Genomic DNA, 14,948 nt, shown 5'->3' with positions numbered 1-14,948 from the left:
CATTTATGGAGACCCATTTGATGCTGCATGAATTGCAGTGAGGAAAGAATTAAACCCGTGTTTGAGAAGCAGTGAAGATTGCTGCTTCCAGCTCTTCCAAGTCCCTTTCACCCACACCTGCTGGAAAAGATTTCCATGATACTTGAAAATTCTTGAAAATTAAAACTTTAGTCGCTGCAATAAATATTGACTGAAATACCAGCATCTGGATTATGTGAACTAACTCTAGAATCTGAAACACAAACAATCTAATTTATACTGCAGCTCAAAATTGAGAACAATCTGCTCAGACACCAACTACAGTGCTCAAGAAATTGTAAAGGATTCCTGTAGAGTACCAGAAAATCAGCACATTGCAGGAAAGCAAAATGCAGTATCCGTGGGAAGGGACTGTCCCCCAGCTGCTGTCCAGAACTCTGAAGCTCTGTGATACTTCTCAGAGCCCCCACTCTGAATATCCAGGCTTTACAGTGCATTTTATTTGTGCACTACTCCAGAGTTATTTTTTTCCAGAACTGATGACTGTCCAGGGTCCTTTCTGGGGATTGCTGTTTCCCTAGGCTTTACAGGAAATCCAGTTATTGCTGAGCTGAATAATGCCATAAATTGCAGATGAAGTAAGTCATTAGTTTTTAATGCAGTCAGCTTTACTCAAGGGGGCAAAGCAAGTGCTGGCTTCTCAGCAAGGTTTAGCTCAGCTTCTCCCCTGCTGATGTTTTCAAATAGTGACTTCTGTTGTTAAATTCATGGTCTTGTTTACTCCTTACCATTTCACAGGCAAAAAGGGAGCTACCAATGGTGTGGCTCTTCAGCAGCAGCTGAGTTAAACAAAAGTTCTGCAGTTCTGGTGGCCAGCGTGGCCTCAGCTGCTCTGTCCCTGCAGCCAAAGTCCCCTCCCAGCTGCAGCTGGATGTACTGGCAGGAAGCACAAGATTTGTACAGAAAGCTCATGTCATACAACTTGTGCCAGCAGGACCCACCTGCTGAGTGGTTTAGCTCTCATTTTTTGCTATTTAATGTGTTAAAATAAAGGAAATACTCAATATTTGCTGGACCAAAACTAACCTATGGAAGAATTTAGAGGGAAATTGGCACCTTTGAGGACTCCTATTCCTCGGTTACATTATTTGATCTGCATGCCATCCCTTGAAAGCCATTCCTTTAAAACATCTAAGTGTGATGTCCTCTCATTGACCTGAAAGACAATCGCAAAGGAGTCTATCAGCAATGATGACACCATTCTGAGATGCTTCTCACCTGCAAGTCCCGGGTTTCCAGGTGTGCCACCATTTGTGGATCATTCTTTTTCACTGCTCAGGCTCTGACTCTGCTTCATCCCAGCACTCACAAGACATGGATCCAACTCCCTGACATACCTGCACCCAGGGGACTGGGTGCAGATACCTGTGGCCACAGTGACTACTCCATGGATGTTTCTTAGAGGTCTTTGACCTGACCTAAAAGTTACAGGCACTCCTCAGCTCTTCTTACCAAAGGACAGCTGAAATTTACCTTCCTTTGGTTGTCAGGGAAGTCACCTCAGGCAGCCCTCGGGGTTGATGGTCTCATTCTTCAGCAAGTCCCAGCAGCTGCATCCCACCAAAGCCATGCTGGGCACATCTTGGTTTTCCAAATTTCCTGCATGCCAACCTCACACTCTGGCATGGAAGAGGTTTTACAACAAATTCTGAGAGCCAGAGAGGAGTTTGATAAGAGGATCCATGAAAGAATTTCCTACCAAGGGCGTTGACATACAAACCAAGAAAGAATGAAGGATGAATAAGAGAAACCTGCAACTGCCTATTCCAATAAGTACTTTGCTTGTCTCTTGTGACCAATGAGTCAAGTGTAAACTTATGTGCTTTGTTAGAATGTAGAAAAAGCATGCATGCTAGAATAAAAACAGGCTTTGAAGCCTTCTGGAAATGAAGTGTGCTGCTTTGTATTGTCTCCATCTTGACTACGACACTCTGGGCTGTTTTGCAGGTCGGAACTGGAGCGATGCCAGCTTGCCCAGCAGAGCAGCCCCGAGCAGCAGCAGCAGCAGCAGGAGGGAGCATCCATGGCACCGCTGGGCACCACCGGCCTCGGTACCCACCCCAGCCCCAAAGCCAGCCCCAAGCACTGCCTGGTCTCTCATCTCTAGTGCCAGCAGCAGCAAAACTGCTGGAGAGGTTAAACCACCGTGGCACAAACCAGTCCTAGAGAGCCTTGTAATCCCAGACCGACACAAAACCTTATAGCCCAGATTTCCACTCCTCCCTCCCCACATGATTCTGTGTTTAGTGAGAGACTGAACTCATCACTTAGAGCTATGATTTCAAACTGCTTTTTTCCACATGAGTCATCCCACCAAAACTTTTTTCCCTGGCTTAAAAAGTATAAAGATTTCATTTCTTTGTAAATTAAAACGCTGAACCTCAGCGAAAATAATTTCCAAGGAAACAATTTGCAGTTAACATTCTGTACAGCCACGCTCCTTGGAAACATCCTGGCTGCTCCAGTGACTCTGGACAAGCCCAAACTGTTTAGCACATGTAACACAAACAGCTGCTGTAACATTGCACACTTTGGCTTTCCTGCAGTGATTTGGTTTTTTGGGCACATCCAGTTCAAAGACCACAAAAGCACTTATCTGACAATTACTCTGAGTTACAAGGCACCTTTACTGCAGGCTGGAGAGCTGTTTGTTGTGACAAAAAATTGGATTTTAGGTGTGTGTTGAGTGAAGCTGGCAAGCAGCTGCTTGGGAATGTTAAAAATAGTGACATGTAAATACAATTAACATTATAGCATGTTCTTCATCTGGTTAGACTTAGAAAGCAAACCTCCTCTTACAATTGTCTCTGTCAAATCACACACTTTGCCAGCTCAGAGCTTCCACATAGAATTACACTACCTGTATTTCAAAACAAGCAACTTTTTAGCAAAATGTTTTCATACAAATAAATCATGGGCTCATAGATTCTAAAACAGGGGAAAATGTTCCATCGAGTACAATAAGATTGGTTAGGCAGAAAAACTAACTTAGAGAGATGAACAAGTGAAAATCTTGTGTCCTTCAACAGTAATTGCCCCCCACAACTGATCCTTCACACTTATCACACTTACCTTAGAGTAACTCAAGGAAAGAAGAGAGCTGGGGTGAAACAGCTCCAAATCACCCACAAGAGATCACTGAAATGTTCAAGATGCTTAAAATAGGGATCTGGGCTGCAGCTGCCTCAGTCCCTTCCCAGGGCTGCTGGGGGGCCCTGCCTGGGGTTTCTCTGGGGTTTGGGCTCTCTCTTGGTTCTGCTCAGAGTGGGGGTGTAGCTGGGTTGTTGGGGTGCTGCTGAGGGCTCCCTGTCTCCCAGCAGAGGAGCAGCTCCTCCGCTCCGTGGAGGGCCAGGCTGCCTCGGACGAGGAGGAGGAGAAGTGGGCAGGGGACCGGGCTCCCCAGCTGGGCCACGCGAAGAAGATCCTGGCCAAGCTCCCTTGCTGTGGCAGTGGGTAAGTAAAATTCGTTAATTAATGCCATTTGAGCCCTTTGCAAAGATCATTTCACAACCTGTGGCTGCAGTCAGAAGGCTTTTGGCCATCCTGTGTGGCATGTGGGGAGCAGCCTGCTGGAGATTCTCACCCAGCCCTGATTAGTGTCAGACACTCATTTGTGACCCCTGCTGCCAAGAGTTCCACAGGAAAACTGGTTCTTGCAAACACAGATCTCTATTGTGAGGTCTCACTAACTATTTTCTCTTAATGATGTGTGTAGATGTGATGAAAAGACATGGAGAAAGCTGCTGTCCTACCTGGAGACCACCAGCACTGACGGGAAGGACCCTGTGGAGCTCTCAGGGAGAATCTCCCCCCTCACAGAGCAGCCAGAACTCAAGGGACACCAAGAGAAAAAAATGGAAGTAAGCATGGAAGAGGTAACAGGTGCCAAGCAGAGTGTGAAAGAGTTGTATATGCATCTTTGGGGAGCTGCATCTATGTGTGTCAGTATTTTATTCTGGCCATTCTGCTCTCTGTTGCCTATGTTTGTCATTGTGCTGTAGTTTGTCATCTCAGACATCTCTTGCTTTCCTCCAACACCTGCATCTCTACTCTGGTTCCTACCCAAAACTGCCTTTTGAGGTTGAGATGTACCCCAGGCCCTTCAAATACTGTCCTTGATTTACTGAGGTTCTCCAGCTGTGGATGAAGCACTTCCCATATCCAAAGGCATCCAACACCTCCAGAAGCAGAATAACTTTTCAATAAGTCCCTCAGGCTGCCTGAGACTCCCTGTTTTGGAGTAAATTATCCCATTCACTCTGTCCTTTTCTTGGGCTTAGACTGACGTATTTGTGTCATAAATATAATATATAAATCTAATACAACATATCAATAATACAATAAAATATGAATAAAATTAGGTCTCAGGTTAGCAGCATGTCCAATTCCCCTTGAGCAGGGTTTGTGACCACATTATTTAAACCCCCAGTGCTGTGTCCCAGCAGTCCTGTGTGAGCTCTATTTAACTATTTAAACTCTGCAGACTTTAGCCCCTGATGGGCACAGAAGTGCTAGAAATCTTTCTATGAAACAAAAACAGTGCATTGCCCTGGTCTGCTTTCTCCTGTGCTTGTTGAGTATTTTATAACCCATATTTAAAGCAGAAAGCTTTCAGTAGTTCTGCTAGGATTATGTGAATCAGTGAAATATTTAATGTAAGGGTAAAGTATTCAGCTTCTTTACATGTTGCCATCCTTTGTGTTTTAACACTGTTTCATATAATTTTCTCCCTTGATTAAATTAAATTAAAGAGTCTACTTGTTAGGGGAAAAAAATTAAAACCAGAATAAAATCCTGTTCATGCCTTACACAATTTGCAGTATTCAATGGCAATTTATCCTTGCAATATTCTTTAGAAGAACGAAAGCTCCTTCTCTACTGCTTAGCATCAAGTTTACAGGAAAAAAAAATACCTGCGGGTAGTACCAGTTTTCTTCTCCTTTTTTACCCCATTCTGAGGTGCTCATCCTCTTCTGCAGCATCATACTGCCCTCTTTTTCATCGCTGCTGATGGATATTAGTTCTGTGCAGCTTGTCTGGAAAAGCACTATTATCAACAGATTAATACAAAATTCCAGAAGAAAAATAGAATCTGTTGCTCTTGATTTAGAGGCAAGCAGGGAGGTGAAGAAGACATAGTGCCAACTCACTGTGACATGAATTAAACAGCAGTAGGATGAATAATTTTGAACCCGTTAGGAGATTTATTCTTAAGCCCTCTTATATTAGCCAGAAGTTATAGGGGAGGAATCTGCTGCTACAAAACAGACAAGTAGTAAAATCAAAAAGGTCAAAAAGGTGACTCTCCTTGTAATCAACAGAAAGCAAATGGGAAGACTGAGAAATACTCCCTCTTGAGCACTTTGCAAATGAATACATTGCTTAATAAATAAACCACCACCAGCTTCTCTGAGGCTGACAAAAGTGCTTTATACATGACTGTATATGCTTCTGTTTGTACCTGCTCAGTGTGGAAAATCAGACAAATAACAAGACTAACAAGCAAGAGACTCAGCAGGCAACTGAAGGGCAGCACTCTCAAATACTGATTAATAACTGCTGCAGTCTGAGGCTTGTAAAAGCAGAGTTTGAGAGAGTTCTGAGATTTGTCATGTCGAGAAAGTTCTACTTTCCAACAGGCAAACACTTAAAAATAGCTCCTCCTGAAGACAGAGTGGTGACCTGGGGATGATAGGTGGGGAGAACATGAGTGAAGTCTAAAAATAAAGTGTTGTGCTGCCGAGTGCAGTGTTACAAAGAAATGCCAATTATTTTCTATACGAGCTGGCATGCAAGCTGCCAGCTTAATTAAAAAGGCAATTAGTTTATGAACTGCCACGGAGGGTCAAATGAGAAGTTGATCCCATCATCTGGAGAAAAGCAAGGAGAAACCAGTGGAGAGGTTGTTGCTCTTGGTGCTCCTCACCTGGTTCCCACTGCACCAGGGACAGACACATCTTCCTGTCTCACTGAGTGTACAGATGATTGCTGGGTAGGAGCTGCAAGACAGAGAGATGATTCTGGTGAGGGCACACAAGTTAGCTTTGCTCTATAGAGAACAACGGGAATGCAAAAGGGGAGAAAGCTTACAGCAATGCTAGTATTTAAGTATAACATATATAATAAATTTAATATTTAAAATTCCTGAATGAGCTGCCTGCACCCAGTGATGAATGAATTCCCATTGTGCACAAGAGCAAAGCTCTGATTTCATAACAACTCCTATTGTCTCACTTTATGTAGTACATTAGAGAAATGGTCCCTTCAAGGGAATCTTCCAGAGTGAGCCCCATTTACCACAAAAGGGGGAAAACTCAGCTTTGCAGTCCTTGGGCAAGAAAGGAAAAGCTCTAGTGCCTTCAATTTGCTGTGTCTCGTGCAGATGAAAGGGCCCTGGCTCGGGGAGCTGCAGCAGAAGGTGGAGGAGACAGAGGTGCTGAAGATGGAGCTACAGATGTTGGAGACAGAGAGGGTTCGGCTGTCCCTGGTGGAAGAGAAGCTCCTGGATGTTCTGCAGCTCCTCCAACAACTTCGAGACTTGGTATGGTGAGAAAGCAGTCCTGGGACTGAAAACTGGGCTTTGTAGTCCCTTGCAATTTGAGAATATGTTCATCCCTTCTAGGAAATACAAAATCCTTTACAGCAGGATGGAATTTTACGGATGTGTGCCTTCGGAACTGTCTGGTGCTTGCAGAAAGCTTTCAGACCCCTTTGCCTGACTTTCTAAAAGCCTAGAGGTCTCCTTGGAGCTGCATCTTCGAGCTCATTACCCTCTAAACCAAAATTGAAAGCAAACAAGGAAAACAGAGGAGTGAGCAATCGCGAAGATTACAGAATATGTATTTTTCCTTTTAAAACAGGATCTTTTGTTTAACTGCATGCTAATGTAAATCTGAGTCAGTATGAAAGAGGTAAAACTGCCAGGAGAGTTTAGCAAGAATCTCCTAAATCCCTGATGGGATATACCTAAGAAAAAAGAGACCCATCAGAACCTGTGGGTTTAGGTACATTCACTTTCATATCTGAAATATCTCATTCCAGACAGAACCTACCACTGAGCAGCGACTGCCCAAAGGCACACACACATCCTGACAGGACTAATAAAACCTCACACTGTGCTGCTGAGGCCATGTGAAATCCTCACCCTGCTTCCCACTCTGCCCCAGTCCCCACTGGGGCAGCCAAGCAGGTGGAAGAGGCCCCAGTGCAGGGAGCAGGGCCAGCTCTGCCTGGAGGTAACAGCATCTTCCTTCCAGAATTGCTCCCTTCCACTTCCACTTCTTGGAAGTTTTAGCAAGAACAACCTGTCCCTGTAGATACTTAGGGCTCTCTAAGTGCTAATTAAACTGATTGCAAGAGCATCTCCCAGAAAGCACACCAATGTCTTGACAGCAACTTAGAAGAGTTTGCTTTCCCAAGCACATTATGTAATGTCCCACCAGATTTCATATGTAAAACCACCACTGAGAGAGACCATCCAAATCCTAAATAGTTTTTACAGTGCTCTCACTTCGGCTAATGTTTATTGCATCTCAGACCCAGCCCTGTCACAGGACATTTGCTCTGCCCTTGAGATGGGTCTGAGAAGACCCTTCCTAAAATAACACCACCAGGTCCAGTTCACCTTCCCCACAGACCTGGCAGAGCACTCAAAGAGCTTTTACTCTGCTTACCCTCCTTGCCACCTACAGTTGTTTAGGCACATGCTCTGGAGAATTCTGTATTTTCCACTGAATTATTGTTATTTTTCTTTCCGCAGCCATATTAAGGAATTACAACCCCCTACAAACTTCCTGAGGTGGTTGTAAGAGAAAATGCTTGAAAATAAAGCAAATATCAAGTCTTGTGTTAATCAGGATTCAGTGTCATTTCGGTTTAGTTCCCAAATGCACACGGGTTCTCTTGCATATCTGTAAACTGGTGAAGGACATATTTGTGCCATAATGTTGTTTTGTTTTTTTAAAGAACATATCGAAGCGAGCTTTGGGGAAAATCCTGCTGAGCACTTTGGAATCCTGCCGTGACCCCCAGCCTGGTAAGAAAAGAAATCACATCTAAAGACCAAGAAGCATGAAAAGTGTCCTTTTGGGACAAACATTGGGTAGGAAAAGGATATTTCAAATCCTGGGGTAGAGTCCGAGGAGAGGGAGCTGGTTTGCAAGAAGAATACCTATAGAAAATTATGCTTTCTAGCCTGTGATGCATCAAAACCACACCCAGGGTGCTTTTTTAGTCAATTTTTAATTAAAATGTGTCCTTTAGAGGATAATTCAGTATCCTACAAACGTTTTAGGGATTCACTGATACAAGAAAGTAGAAAAATGACCAAGTATATCATGCGGCTGTTCTCAGGTTTGCTACCCCAGTGTGTTGGGTTCCTCTCTGCAGCACAGGATTTACCCATCAGAACAGTTCTGTGCAGAAACCAGCTCAAACCTGCTCTCCTCTGATAACAGCGTTTCATGATCCTTTTGTGAAAATCAAACTTGCAAACTCCTGTCCCTTGCCAAGGTCCGGAGCTGCCTTTACAGGGGCTGTGCAGGGATCACGGCCACAGGGCTTTGCTTTGATCACTTTGTTCCTATTAGCAGAGCATTTGTACTTCCCTCCCAGGAATGAACATGGCTTGGAGGTGCTTTTAATAGGCAGTCAAAGACAAGATTAGAAAAGACCAGATGTGGCCTGGGGGCTCAGCTTTGGAGAGTATTATTTACAGGGATGTAGGGAGAAGAGCATGGGAACCCTTTGGGGTTTGCAGTTTCAAAGATGTGCCCAGCAATCCAGGGCACAGGCAGCCCAGAGCCAAGCTGTGCTCTTCAGCTGCAGAGGGAGCAGAGAAAAGAGAGCAAAGACAGACTTTTGTAGGCTCCAGGAGACACCAGTACAGAGAGGAACCACAGCTGAGCCATGGGTCTGATGTTCTCCTGGGGAGCAGGAGCCTGTTGGATCCAAGCACAGTGTCCAGAAGGTGCTGCCAATTATCCTGCACAGAAACAGGGACTCCAAGGAGTGGGGAATCAGGAAAACAGAAACTCCCACAGACACTGAGGAGTTTGATCTGCAGCCTCGGAAGAAGCTTGGACTGATGTAAAAATACAATGCACAGACATTAAGCAGAAAAATCATAAACTTGTGTTTCTACAGTTGTAAGCAAGAATATGCCTTAAGTAAGTGAGAACCTGTACTGATAAGATGGTGGAGGGTTTATCATGTAGGGGTGTGGCTGTGTGGAGTGAGCTGGAGTTTAGAAGTTATAACAGAAGCATTTGTGTGCAAGTGAGACAGAAGCCATTGGACAAAAATATCTGCAGTGCAGCACAAGTAAGTAAAGGTGATGGGTTAGAAAAGCAAAATAAATTCTGTGGGAACTCTCCATTGGGTTAGAAAGTTCTGTATTGCCTTGTAAGAAAGCACTTGTGACTACTGTGAGCTGTGGCCGAATGTTTGATCCTCTAGAATCTCACAGCCTCTGAGACTGATGTTTGTCTGAGCAATAAATTGTTCTTAGCCCAAAAATAGCCCCAGCCCTTCATTACTGGCAGCAACAATAATACCAAGGGATGCTGCTCAAAGTTCCTCCCTTTGCAGCAGCAGCACAGCTCAGTTCCCCAGAACTCCAAGTGCTGCTCTCTGTGCATTCTGCATCACACTGCCATACACAGCTCACCTTCTCTGCTTTCCACTGACTGCCTGTGCACTTGGGGAGGGTTCAACAGGTTTCCCAACCTTTCTCATTCTTCTCTGACAAGCCAAAGTGATGGTTGGGTTGGCAATGGTGATATGAAATAATCTTTGTTCACACAATATATGAGACCTCGGGGCAGGGAATGAAGCAAGAGGAAAGCAGAGAAGACAGTTGAACCCCGATTCGCTCATGTTTTTTATGGGCAGGAATTCATTATTTGGTCACAAAATTTAGATATTTTATGATAACCACTTGAAAGGGCACCTATGAAGAAAAGAGCCTGTTATGATTGTGAAGCTGCAACTTCCTGACTTTATTCAAATGCTCATGCTTGCAATTTGCTTTCCCAAGGCAAAGCCCATCTGTTTGAAGTGCTGGACACCCTTCAGCAGGAGCTGGCAGCCTGTGAACTGTTGCACAAGCAGCCCACGGAGCAGGCACAGAGCCCACGGTCCCTGTCCAACCCCCTGGTGATCTCCTGCTGAGCCCAGCCAGCCCCAGGACAGCTGGAAGGAGGAATGGGGGACATTTGTCCAGCTCAGCCACGCCTGGACTGGCCAGGAGCGAGGAGTGACCCAAGAGAAGAGCACCAGCCCCAGGCTGGGCACAGCCCTGCCTTACCTGGACTGCAAAGCCCAGCCCCGGGGTGCCCCTGGGACTGGGTGGCACCAAAGTGCCCACCACAGCCACCTGGCCCACGTGGATTTACAGCTCTGGAAAACTGGGACTGGACTGGCACCCAGCTGTGCCCACCACCCTCACCCTCACCACACTGATTTAAGCCCTGCCTATGCAGGGCTGGCACAGTTTGCAGCCTTTGTGGAAGCCCCACTCCAAAGCCACGGCAGCCTGTGCTGTCCCTGGATTTGTTATCCCTCACCCTACAGGTGATAAACTGAATTATAAACACAGCCAGGAGTCTGTGCCAGCAGTGCAGGTTTTAAGGGCTTTGTGTTTCTCGTTCCATTATTCACCTTATTTAACTCTGAAGCTAGTTTTTTTTATTGCTCTGCTGAATTTTATATTTGCCATTACAGAGATGCCTTAGGAATATGCAGCAGCCTTTCCTGACAACAGTCACATTTTACATAAGTTAAATTTAAGTGCTTGAAGAAGGTCCAAAGCAATCTTGTTCCCAGGCTCTCAGGGAAAGGAAGGGCTGAAAAATTCACTTTGCTGTCATTCTGTGTTAGCAAACAATTCATGCAATGCAAAAGTGAATTCTAAAGTTTGATTTCCCTCAGGGCAGCTGCGGAGACACAAAATTAGGCCCCACATGGAGGCCAGTTAATGTAAAGACATGGGCCTAATTGTGGTGCCATGGAATGTTTTAATCAGCAATAAAATAATTCCTGGGGCAAAAGTAAAAAAAACAAAATAAGTTTCTTCCACGGTGCTTTTGCTGTGTCATTCACCTGCCAAACAAAGGCAGAATTCCTAAAAGAGCCAGCTGAATTTATGCTACGGAAAAGATGCACTGTGGATCCTTTAAGAATGTGAAATGATTTTTCTGAGATAATGCCAGTGATGAAATAAGATCATTTAACTGTACATGTATGAATTTTTCCCAGGAGAAAGGTTTGCATACAGGAATAAGGTCCACAGTGCAAGGTGGGGAATAAGATTTCCATTCCTTTCCATTCAGAACACACTGTGTAGCTCACATGCACCTCCACTGAAAACTGTGGCACCTTTGAGCCACACTGGGAACAAAAATTTCTATTATTTTGATTTCATTTTAAAGGAGAGATAAAAAAGTATTATGCAAACAATGAAACAAACTCTGTTCAATGGTGTTTTACCTTGTTGTTTTTTTTGTATTTTTTTTGTATTTTGGGGTTTTTTTGTGGTTTAGCAGAGGAAGATTTTAAGAATAGATATATATTGTTAATGTACATTTTTCTTAAAGATACATTAGACAGGACATATATACATAGAACAATATTCACCCTCTAAGAAAGAAAACTGTGCCTTAATGCTAAATATATGACTAACAAAATACCAGAGCATAATATACTATTACTGAGTATATACTGAGGTACATGCTGGTATTGTATCCTATAGAAACAGCCTCTAGTTGTGCCACAGGTAAAGTTTAAATGAGCAGAACTCAGATCCCTGCTTGGCTTCATTTGTTAAAAATCTCATAAAATATCAGCTTTTGTTGTGTGCAGCTCTCTCAGACTTTGCCATATTCTCAGGAATATGGCAGAAGTGTAAAGAGGGAAAATGCCAGGAATCATGAAATGAGCCTGATCTGTGTGTTCAGGAGCAGGATTCTAATGCAGGCACACATCTCATTTACTGCAGCATTACTGCAGCATTTGGGTTTGTCACCATCCTGACGCTTTTTCCTGTTCCCATGTCCCCCAAACCTGGCAGTCTATTTCTCAAAGACTTTGCATTTCCTTAGATCCCCACAAACTCACTTTTAGTTTATTAATTTTTCTATTTAACCCACAAACTGGCCCTAAAAGGAAGCTTAGATATTTTCTCCCCTGACCTCCACCATGAAGTTTTTGGTTTTTTCACATAAAACCAACTTCCTGATTTGACTTCATCCTCAATGTCCCTTCCCCTCCCAACGCCCTCCTCATTCCCATTTGGCAAATTTCTCCCTGGGGTAACCTCAGAGGGGTTCACACTTCTAGCACAAATGAATTTTTCAAGGAGAGTTTCTTCCTCCCATGATTTTTTTTGTTTAATGGCATTAACTGTTAGTAAATTAAAGTCCACCTGATCTGTAAAGTTATTTAATAATTGTCCCATTTGTTTATGAAGCTCTCTCTGGAGTATTTGGCAGTGAGAACTCATCACGGATGTTACTCTGAGGCACAGAATTTTTGCAGCAGATCAGAGTGGCCTTGTCCAGCCAAAGCTGCTCTGAGGGACTCAGTGCATCTGTGCACACTTTGGGAGGAAAAAAAACCTGGAGTTCAAATTCTCCCCTTTCATGATACCGACCTTAGTCTGTTACATGGTGATGGAAGGAGCTGGGATTAGGAAGGAAGGAGCACTTTTAAAATAAAAATGGAATAAAATGGAATTGCTCAGTGTGAGAGTGACACTAAACCTTCACAGGGTGCATGTGACGTGTGGCATTACCAGCCACAGGGAGGGCCTCTCTCAGATTTATAATTTCATGTAGTTTAAGACACTGAATCCTTTAGTATTTACACTGTCCTGTATTCTTAATAATTTTATGTATAATTTCCCAAAATACAAAAGCTATAGGGTGTGTTTCCTAGTGTGAAATTAAATTAAAATAATCCTTATGTCCTTAATTACACTTTACTTTCAAAAGACTGGGATTTTCAGAGGTCTTGGGTTTCTATTCTTCTTTTCTGTCTCTTCTTTTTGCCTCAGCATACCAAAAGATCTCAACTTCATTTTGCCCCCTCAACTTTTTAGATTACCTCAAGGCTGAAATCATCACACCTAAACCTGGACTGAGGTACCCATAGAAGAGCTCAGCTTAGCAAAACAAAACCTCCTTGTTTTATGCAGCTCACTCACTTCTTCACTTAGAAGGGGTGTCTGAATTACAGCAAACTTCCCTGAAATGAGACTCACTTCTTAAATGACATTATTTCCAAAAATGCTTCAATTTTTCTGAACTGTAACAATTTCAGACTCTGTCTGGAGAATTGCCAGGAATTCTAACATTCCTAAACTGGCATTTTAGACCCAGTCACCAGCTGGACAGCAAATCCAATTCATGGCCATTATTACTCCTGCCAGTACACCCATATTTTTGTTTAATGAAACTCCCAAAACCATAGCAGAGTGTCAGAATCAGGAGGAAAAGATCACCTTAAATTCCCACCTCTGCCAAAACCTGCAGCACAGCAAACAGACAGCTGTTGGGGTTGAAGTTCAGTAATAAGTAAGTAATAGGAAAATAGGAAATAAATAATAGAAAATAAAGCAGAATTACCTTTGCATGAAGAGAAAGCTCTGGGGAGAGCTGAGAGCCCCTTCAAGGGGGCTCACAGGGAGGCTGGAGAGGGCTTTCCATGAAGGTGTGGGGTCAGAGGCAAGGGGGGATGGCTTTAAGCTGAGAGTGGGGTTAGGTGGGATCATGAGAGGAAATTCTTCACTGTAAGGGTGGTGAGGCATTGGAACAGATTGTCCAGAGAGGTTGTGGAATGTTCCAGGCTGGGCTTGGACCAACCTGGTCTAGTGGAAGGTGTTCCTGCCATGGCAGGGCCTGGAATGAGGGGAGCTTTAAGGTCCCTTCCAACCCAAACCGTGCTGTGATTCCATGAATATCCCACAAATTGTCCTGTACTGCTCCTGTGAGCACTGCTCCTGCTCAGTGTGTAACTCCACCTCGTCCTCGCTGCAGGGGATGGGCAGCCCAAATTTTTCCCTCCAGGCAGCTTCCCCTGGTTCTCAATGGGCAGGAGTCAAACCCCAGGGAGCTCCTTGTGTTCCCTGGGGTGCACAAACCAAATTACATTCTTAATTACTGGTTTCTGATTCTGCCTCAGAGAGCTTGAGGTAACTTATCTCTGCTAAGGAGCAAACAAGGACTGTGGGATGACAGTGGAAAATTATCAGTATCCAAGTGGTTTCACCCACGTGCACCCTGCAAAGCAGAAAGGTCATGAGAGCTGAGGGTTTGGGTATTAGAGTTTGAGATAATTTCTGTACTTCAAGGTTTCATTGTTTGATAGCCTTGGTTTTGCTGACTGCTTCTCATTGGCTTTTTTTCACAATTACAAGTGGAAAAATGGTCTCTAACAAAGGCAAGGTCCAGTCTTCTGTGAGAAATTTTCTACCTCTTGAGGTTGCCAAAAACACATAAAGAAAAGAGAGAAAATATGTGGAGGCTGATACAATTTGACTTAAAACACCGTTTAGATACAAAATGCTATTTTGAAATAAAGAACATGCAATACCCATGGGAGGATTTTTTTTGTTTCTGAGCTGATTGTGGGAATGAAGTCCATTGCACAGGCAGTGCCAGCACACAGCAGGAGGAGCTGCTTTCCTGTCAGGCCCTGCAGCTCCAGCAGCAGAGGGGACAGCAGAGGTCAGAACAGGCTCTGATTGCTGATGAGCAAACATCTGTCATGCCCAGGGCTCAGACACACCCTGACTCATCCACCCAAGGACTGATGGGCACCCAAAAACCTCCCCAGCTTTTCAGAGTCATTTGAAAGTCACTCACGGATGGGCTCAGGTTTTCAACATCATTTTCTTCTGCCCTGCCATGGGC

The 14,948-nt window shown here is 44.1% G+C and overlaps 1 protein-coding gene across 2 annotated transcripts in view; it reads left to right on the top strand.

The window, feature by feature from the left end:
• Positions 1-14,629, top strand: part of EFCC1 (EF-hand and coiled-coil domain containing 1) — a 40,519-nt gene extending 25,890 nt beyond the window's left edge. The window contains exons 3-7 of one of the 2 annotated variants that reach the window (XM_072934760.1): positions 1,987-3,492; positions 3,755-3,914; positions 6,422-6,580; positions 8,005-8,074; positions 10,076-14,629. In XM_072934760.1, the coding sequence (XP_072790861.1) occupies positions 1,987-2,146 (160 nt within the window). In that variant the 3' untranslated portion in view covers positions 2,147-3,492; positions 3,755-3,914; positions 6,422-6,580; positions 8,005-8,074; positions 10,076-14,629. Of the gene's footprint in view, positions 1-1,986; positions 3,493-3,754; positions 3,922-6,421; positions 6,581-8,004; positions 8,075-10,075 lie in introns of both variants that reach the window. The other variant, XM_072934761.1, reaches the window with a different exon arrangement.
• Positions 14,630-14,948: the final 319 nt, after the last annotated feature.

Source organism: Taeniopygia guttata, chromosome 12 (genome assembly GCF_048771995.1).
Source record: "Taeniopygia guttata chromosome 12, bTaeGut7.mat, whole genome shotgun sequence".
Classification (NCBI taxonomy): Eukaryota; Metazoa; Chordata; class Aves; order Passeriformes; family Estrildidae; genus Taeniopygia; species Taeniopygia guttata.
Note: the sequence above shows the minus strand (reverse complement) of the source record. Positions and strands in the feature narration are given on the sequence as shown.